At 46.1% G+C, this 8893-nt stretch overlaps 1 protein-coding gene across 1 annotated transcript in view; it reads right to left on the bottom strand.

Moving 5' to 3' along the window:
* CORO1C (coronin 1C) overlaps positions 1–7533 on the bottom strand; it is a gene marked incomplete at its 5' end in the record, with an annotated part of 14914 nt that extends 7381 nt beyond the window's left edge. Inside the window, 2 exons of the mRNA XM_010175821.1 lie at positions 318–447; positions 7385–7533. Coding sequence (XP_010174123.1) covers positions 318–447; positions 7385–7533 — 279 coding nt within the window. The remainder of the gene's footprint in view (positions 1–317; positions 448–7384) is intronic.
* Positions 7534–8893: the final 1360 nt, after the last annotated feature.

Raw genomic sequence — 8893 nt, 5'->3', positions numbered from 1 at the left:
AGAGTGCAGCTGTAAACAGTTATCAGTGGATAAATCTTGCAGAACAAACAAAGTCTGGAACAATTTTAATACAGTAATTCATGCCTCCAGACAATTTTCTGGTTCTTGTCCTTGTAAACTGAAGATAATAAAAGGAGGGGGCTGTGAACCACGTCTCCCCATGTTCCCAGCCATTAGTCTTGTGATTCACCATCCCTAAGCAGTCGGGAGAGGAAAGAAGGGAAAGGAGTCAACAAGCTCTTCTCCAAAATACCTGGTGTGCAAGCAAAACGTGGGGGAGAGACGCCTGTTGATCCCACAGCCCTGACGCACCGTACCTGCGCTGAGCAGCACGTTGCGTGCCGTCGGGTGCCAAGCCACGATGCCGACTCTCTTGGAATGACCTTCTAACACTACCACTGGCTCTGTCAGGGACAGGGTGAGTCCGTTCTCAGGGATCTGCCACACCTGGAATGGCGAAAGGAAAGATGGTTACCCAAGGGCCACCCCCTCTGAAGAGTGCGTTACTCATTTGCTTCTGTGCCACGGCAGAAGTCCGAGTTGTCACTTCTCAATATAAACAGGAAGAAAGAATCAGGGAGGGAATTGTTCCCAGCCATCAATAAACCTTGGGCTGATCTGTATGTAACATCCTTCCCAGCTCACGCTGCCAGCACACAACCACTGGCTACTTACACTGCGAACGCCCCGTTACCGCTGCCTCCAGAGATCCATTCCTCTCAGATGCTGCCTGAGAAGGATTCAAAAAAATTTGCCTTGCAGCTCCAAATTCCATCTGAACAAGCTGCTGTCTTTTCAAATTCTGCTTGTCCCTTGGAGGGACAATATTGTGGCTGCACTGGTGCCTACTTTTTATTTCTTTAGAAATGCTGGCAATAAGTTTTCACATGATGTTTTGAGCCTCCTTTCAGATGCCATTTAACTGGGGAAGAGCAGTTTGGTCCTGGCAAAGGTTAAAGCAGCCTAAGTTAGAATTGCAGAATCTACCTTTGAATGCAGCAAACTGCCTGTTTGCTTCTTGCCTGCTTGGTGACACAACCCTTCTGTTGCAAGCATCTTCAGGAAAGTGCCCTCAGGAGGAGGAACAGACCCTCAAGGATCGCAGAGCACTGGAATTCCAGCTGTGGAGTCAGGGCAGGTTTATGCACCGAAGGAGGCAGCTTCTGCAACTGGCAGGGACCAGGGATGGGAGAGACAAAACCCATCACCCAGCGCCCCAAGGCAGGATCAGCCCTACCAAAACTATTCCTGCAATTCAGCACTGGACAATCATCTTTGAACTGAATTTGACCTACACAGAGTGTATTAACAAATTCAACAGCAAGCCCATCAGTGAGCAATTGTAGTTACCTAGAGATAGATGGCAGCATTAGAGCACATTTGCTTCGACTTCTATTGTTTGCTTTTTCTGGATGTAGAGAACAGGGCTTACCAGACCCTGCCCACGATGCCCCAGCAAGCTGTCAGAGCCAGCAGATGCGAGCAGAGGGGATTTCGGAAGCCAGGCAGACAGACATGTGTGAGGTCGACATGGATATTTGTGCTAATCCCAGTTTCTTCCTTCTTGCAGGGATGGCTGCTGCTTAAACAAAACTCACCAAGAGGCAAAAATCCTCAGCACATACCAGCTCACTTCTAAATAACCCTAAAATGATTTCACTTTTCACTGATGCAGCTCTCAGCATCATCCCTTCCCGCACCCTCAGTGTGCTGGGAGGAATGACCTGCGAGGGACACACAACCTCAGCAGAGAATTTCTCTGCAAGGGTTGAAAATCACTCTTCCTCCTCCTGCCTGATGGAACAGTGCTAGCAACGAGATGACATAAACCCAGGCTTTTACCAGCAATGCTGTTTTCAAAATCAGGTTGGAAATTGGAGCTGTTCAGCCAATGTCATCCTGCTCGCTTCCAATTCCACACCAGCTTTGCTAGTGACTGCAGCCACAGCACATCTGCAGAGGACTGTGCTGAAACACAACACGCCTTGTGAATGGAAACAAATCATTTCACCTGCCCATGACATGATAACACTGAGTTACAAAGCTGTCAGGTTTTAATAGAAGCGGTTTTCTTCATGTCAGTCAGGGAATAACAACCTGATAGTAGGAACAGTTTAAAACACGTTTGCTGATGGGAGAATTTCCATGTCAGTCTGCTAAAAATGGTACCTGCACTGAACTGTCAGCTGTACACAGGTCTCTCAGAGGAACCATCTCCAAACTTCTCACGGTTGCAGGAACAAGGTAATGCTGCAGAAAACAGGGATTCCCTAAACCAGTGAGACAACTGGAAAGAGAACGTGAGAGATGGGAGACCCCAGCAGAAGAGGCAATGCAGGAGAGCCAGGAGCTCTGAAGCTGAGAAACAACAAACCAACAAAACAACTTCTCCACTAGATGAAAAGGTCCTGACAGCCAAGACTGACCCACACAAGTTGATGTTACACTGAGGATTAAGTAGGAAGGCAGACATCTCATCATTCCAGAGTCTCGAGGAGCCCTTAAAAATGGCAAACCTTGATGAACACAGCCATTTATCACACAATTTCTCTCAGGGGAAGAAAGTGGCCTGTCCCAACTCACTCAGCATCACTCCCTCTGTGGGGGAAGCTTTGAAAATTGAATTTATTCACAAAGATACCCAGAAGCAGCACAAGCTTCCGGATGAAGTGTGACCCGTGGACAAGCAGCAGCATCAGAGCATCTTCTCCACCTGCAGCTGCAGCCAACCTTCCTCCCTGCCAAGGGGCAGTTGGAGCCCCCAAGATCTCAATTTCTTTTTAGTGCTGTCTCAGCTGGGAACAGTGCAGGGATCCTTCTGTGCAAGTGGAGATTTGCAGCAGGGTAAAAAGTGTCAGAAAACTCCAGGACCAAGCTTAAACGTGAGGCAGCGAGTGCAGGGGGTGAGGGAGGAAAGGGGAGGCAGAAAGAGGCAAAATACCAATGAAAAGGAATTTTTAAAAGCCTCTGGAAGACAGACAGATTTTTTTTTTTTCTTTAAGGGAAAGCCCCTCTAGTTTACAGCAGCTGCAGACCAGTGTAATCCTCTGCAGATTACAGCAACGATTGACCTAATAATCCTGCTTGGTATTGTAGGAAAAGCAGAGAGTGTGAAAGGTCAGGGTTTGCTCCCGAGCGACCTGGCCCACTCATTTTTTTTGGGTGCCTGGCTTCAGCGTGGGATGAAACTGGATTCACGGGGCAAATGAAGAAACTTTCACTTTGGATGCAGGACTCAGCCTGACGAAGGTGAGGACTGAGGATGAGTATACAAAGGAAAATGTAAGATATTGCAAGATTAACTGGACATCGAGTAACAGTTTGTCAGCTCTCCTACTTGTGGTGGTTTTGTTGGGGCTTTTTTTGGTTTGTTTTGTTTTTTTTCAGTTAACATGTCTGGTCTGTTTGTGCTTGAGGAAGTGAAGTCACGCCATGGTGGTTTGTAAAGGTTTGGGTCTCAGAGGAAGTGCAGGAGGGGGAAAGGTTTTGCGCAAACAGCATGTGAGCAGGGAAATAAAGCAAACTTTTTCAGCACTTTTTTTTTATATACCCTTTAAAGAGAAGCAAAAACTGTCTCTTCTGGCTCTGCACCAACCTGCAGAGAAGATGAAGTGAATTTCTAGAAACACCAATCCCTATATTCACATTACATGAGGAAACAAGTGAGTCTGAGCCCTGGGTTTTACCTACGTCTCAGTTCTCATATTGCTGCAGGAAAAGGTACTTTGTGCATCCATTTTTGGTCACTGCAAGACCTTCTCCACAGCTAGCTGTGGTCCTGGCACCACATCTTAACTGTCTGCGATCAGCTTGGTGTCCTCAGTCATTGCAAAGGCTCTGATTTAATTTTTAAAACAATTTGCTCAATCAAATGAATTCTAGTCTGGCCATGACATGCAAACTCATTAGTATTCACCTCCTGATGAAACAAATTTTCCATATCTGAGAAAGGCCATCTCATACCATCTACAAGCCTTTATACCATCTAAACTTTTTACCAGATGAATTAAAAAACCTGCAGTACATTACGGTCATTCAGCAGAATACCAAGCATGAATATTTAAGTAATTCCTTATTTGTTGGCACAAGAAAATCATTCTTCAAAGAGAACACCAGAAGAGGCCACAGAAGGCATGTGCCTGCCACGGTGTTTTAAAGGAAGCCTTTCTGAGAGCAATTCAGAGCAGAGGAGATGGGGACTCCCTGTCCTGCTCTTCTGCAAAGGGACAAATTTGGCAAGAAAGCAGCAAACAGGGCAGTGAGGCTGCTGCTGTTCCCCACGGGGCATCGCTGGTCTGGTCAGTGCTCTCGTGCTCCACTGGGTGTATGAAATGGGCCACGCTCTGCAGAACTGAGAACAAGGCAGAAAGGGGAAATAAACACTTGCAGACTACAAGTATCTCATGGTATCTCAAACCACTTCAAGTGAATTGTGTTTGCCAACTCCAAAGGAATCTGTTGGCTCTGCACTCCAACAGGCAAAGGCAGGAGGGGACAGGGCCCATGAGGAACACGCAGTGTGGGATGAAGGAAGAGCACTCGTTCCTCCACAGAGAAGAAAGCAGTTGGTGTTTTGGAGAGGTCCAGTCTAATTTTTCCTCTGCTGGGATCAGACAGTGACATGCTTATACCCACCAGCACTGTGACTTGCACAAAGTGAGGTGAAAGCTCTTGCAAGGGTGAGCTGTCCTAAGCATTGGCTCCCACCATCTTTCTCTTCTCTACCTCCAAACAATTTCCGAATGCATCAGATGTGACAGCAGAAGTAAGGAGCATATCACCTGAAATTGTCAGATCACACCTTTCAAGTGCCTTTCACCAGACAAATCTTGATGCAGCTGCAAATAATTAAACCTCTAAAGCTGTCCGAGCTACAAAGCTAAGCAGTGTCAGAAAAAGAAGTCTTCTTTCCCAGTCCCTTACTTCAACCCCTACTCTAATGATCTCAAATACCATTTGATCTAGCTTTTGAAAGGGCCAAGTTAACCTTCCTGGTGCAACACAAAGTCTGCAGACAGCTCAAAGTTATGGCTGCAGGGAATCAGCCCTCTTTATCTCAGACATGGGTCAGACAGCAGCTCAAAGCCATGCTCTCTCCCTCAATGCATTTCTAGCTGAGGTTGATGAGATTTGTTGTGGCAGAGGGTAAGATCCTAAATCCTCGAGTGCCAAGACACAAATAGTGTTTAAAAACATAAGGTATTTTTTAAAAGCAGCTGGCACTTCCGCAGAAAGCCACGTGATTTCCTCTACCAGATCACTTTTTCTCATTTCACGTTGGCTAATGAAGAGCTCAGAGCTGATGAGCAACCACATGTCCTTTAAAATGAGTTTATTCAGTGACAGGCTGTTCAGGAAGCAGGACTTCAAAACCTCTACTGAAGAAAAGCACAGAAAACAGGATGCTAAATTACCCGTTCCAGGACAGAAAAACAATTAAAAATGGGAAGGCTCATTAGCTCATCTAGTTTGTTTCCAAATAGTCCAGGTCAGGGTTGTTCTTTACATGCTCTAGCTCTGTCCAGCCCAGTTAACAACTGTCCCCAGTGACGTGAGACACATCACTTCCCATCAGGAGTTATGCAATACTTCAGAGGAGATTCCACTTAAGTCTTCAGGCCATTTTTCTTTCTTCATCACTACTGCTGGCACTCAGATTCACTGCATGTTAAACCTCCACCTAGCATCCTCCAAACCATGACCTGCATGTGCTTGTTCCTTCAAGCACAGCAAGGACTTGCTCATCCCACCTCCCCATCTGCTTGCTGCCTTCCACTCAGGACACGGCCACTAACAGGTGCCACACACGAACACGAGTGTGCAAACTCACAGCAGCTACATGGTGGTGTCTGTCCACATGCGTGTTGCCTCCAGGGATGGAGGAGAAGCTCACCCCTCACTCCAGTGTGTGCAGATGAGCAGCAACCACAGAGCAGACAACCCACCGTGACCCCACGGAGCTTGTTTGCGCAGTGATGGGCTCAGACTCCCGCAGACAGTTTGCGTCTACATTAGGAGCATTTGGACAACTTGGAATTGAACACTGTTGGTTTTTCTACAGAATTCAATCCCTCTGGAGCCTCACCACATACTTCTCATTGCATTTAGATTAGAGACTTATTTTGCCTCCAAGAAGGCAGCTATGGACCTTAGCTTCATCTGCTTCTGTTGATGCTCAAGTTCCTTGAGACCGTTCCTTCCAATTCGCAGACCTTCTGGATCCTGGTTTCTGGAGGAACATTCCTGCATCCTTCAAAGCTTAGTTCTAGCCCAGTAGTGAACATTACATACACAGAAGCTTGTTGTTTTGTTTAATATTAAATATAGTACATTTTGTTAACATGCTTCAGCTTCCAAGACCGAGAGCTGACAGGCAAGAGCTGTCCTAGGATAGGCCTCTTGGGATGAACCCCCTCCCAAACATTTTAACGATGAACAGAAGCAAAGGAATTTATCTGACATGATCTATAATAAGATTTCAATATAACATTCAGCCTACAGCATTTCTAAATATGGCCAAAGATCACTGAAGTTATTTGGCATTATTTCATCTTACAAGGATTTTCTTTCACTTATTCTGCTGTGTTTGCATACACAGGATTCCACATCCATCACAGAGCAAGGTCATCTATTGTTCACTGGGCTCTGACTGAGGTAAAATAGGTCCTAGGACCAAGGTTGGCAGGTGCAGGATTTGGATTATTTTTTATTTATTTATTAAAAAAACCTTTTTGACATCTATTCACAACCTGTAGATATAGGAAAAAATGAAAGTGTCACCCTTAAATCAAAGGCTGAAGCAATTCTGAAATCTGATGGGCTTGTTCCCCTCCAATCCCCACCTCTTCCCAACACACACCATTAGAATATTTGAGGTAAGGAACCATCTCAATCTTCTGCAAAGCACTACACCTCACCACTGACTGTCACTCTTCCTTCTCTTTCCTCTTCCCAAACATCAGATAAATTCCCCAGGGGAAGGAAAAATGGAAGAGCAATTGAAGACAAAGCCAGGAAGACACACGCCAAGTCTATCACTCAAAGTGCCATGTGAATGCTGAAGACGTTCTCCTCAGAAGTCTGAGGTTGCACTTTCTCCAACATAACATGAGAAGAAAGTGCCAGTTGTGAGTGTCTGAATTCTTCTGCTACGCAGATAACAAAGCTTGCTCTGCTATTTTTGCTCCAATTTTTAGCTAGATCCTGCAGCCAAGAGAGCATCATTTCTTAAACCAAGACAACATGTGATCTGCAGAATGCCCGTGACCACTCTCACATCAGCAAGGACTCTGCCCTCAGCATCGGTACACAGCCCTGAGAAACACAAGTGTCACTGTGAACATGAAGCAAACACCACCCCGCAAGATAAATTAAATACACTTACCATGACAGTGCAGTCCTCAGAGCCACTGGCGATGACCTGGTCATTATGAGGACACCAGTCTATGTCCAGCACCGGTCCTGTGTGACCACACACTGTCGGGTAGGACTTGTCAATTCTGCCTGTCTGAAGGGGGGAAACAAGGACAAGAGCTGTAATACACAAACAGCAGAGAGCACATCTCACAGAGTGCAGGAAGATGCTTCCTAATTCTCCATTAACTCTTTCAGTATTCACAATTCCAAGACATTTGAATCATCTCATGTGTCAGTAGAAGAAATGAACCAGCAACTCTTCTCCAGCATCAACTAGCTGGAAGCTCCTGATGGTGCAAGACAAGGGTTCAGGGGTTCAGCACAGGATGCAGTGATGTTCCCCCTGGATGCAGGGATGCTTTGTGGCTCAGCATTAGCTGTGACCCCATCCCTTTGTCCATCCCCAGTGTTTTGGGAAGAGGGCTCTGCCCACACGGTGAAGCTCTGGTTCTGTCTGTGCTTCACAACAGCAGCCAGCAACAGCTAAAGATAATCAAGCTAAAATTTTAATTGCAGGGTGTTGCTGGTCATTGAATTTAACAAGTCTGCTTGTTTTCATCATAGAATTATTTTGCTTAGATGGAAAGTTTTTTAGGACACAGTTGTGCAGAGTAAAATACTGTTTTCCTGGAATAAATACTGCTGATACAGACTGTCACAGCCACCCACCCCTGATCTGTACCTGCCTCTCTACAGCCAGAGGATCAAGGCCACCAGGATGCTGCCAAAGTTGAGCTCGCTACGTAGATAAACGTCCCAAGAAAACAAGCTCATGAGATGTCCTCATTTGAACTGAGACAAATCTAGTGATGCCAACACAGATCTTGCAAGTGCGCTGATTTTGCCAGCTGGGTCTGCAGTTTGCTTCATGGAACCTCTTAATCTCCTGAAGCACCTGACCCCTGCTGGCACATTGAACACCCCAGCTTCCTCTTTGTGAAAGGAAATAAAAATCCCTCTAGCTAATCATCATTATCTCTCTTGGTCGAGTCTTGCACAAAAGGGAAGGAATAGTGAAAATACTGAAGACACACAGCAGCAGTGTCAGGGTGAGCAAGAGGCTCAGGGTGAGCAGGAGGGTGAGCAGGAGGCTCCTGCTCTTCCAGGGACAGAACCCAGGTCCTGCTCCGAGAGGTTTTGCTTCCAGGGAATGCTGTGATGGGCTTTTCTTGAGCGATGGGAAAAGAGAGACGGGAGGGAGAGGTCTGGGACAGGGTCTTCTTCTTTCATGGTTAAACATGCAGAAGAAATGGCTGGCATTTCCCTTCTGCCATTCGGTGATGACATTCCCCAGCCTTGGAGGTTTTAGAATGGTTAGGATTGGAAGGGACCTTAAAGATCATCTAGTTCCATCTCTCCTTAAAGATCATCTAGTTTTATCTCTCCTACCCATCTCCATGTGGAAGGCTGTTCCTATTCAACGCTGTCTTACGTACAAAGGATCAGAATAATGCTGGAGACTGGCTTTTGGAGAGTA

Source organism: Antrostomus carolinensis, unplaced genomic scaffold, assembly GCF_000700745.2.
Source record: "Antrostomus carolinensis isolate BGI_N321 unplaced genomic scaffold, ASM70074v2 scaffold15749, whole genome shotgun sequence".
Taxonomy (NCBI): domain Eukaryota; kingdom Metazoa; phylum Chordata; class Aves; order Caprimulgiformes; family Caprimulgidae; genus Antrostomus; species Antrostomus carolinensis.
This window is presented reverse-complemented; position numbering and strand designations above follow the sequence as displayed.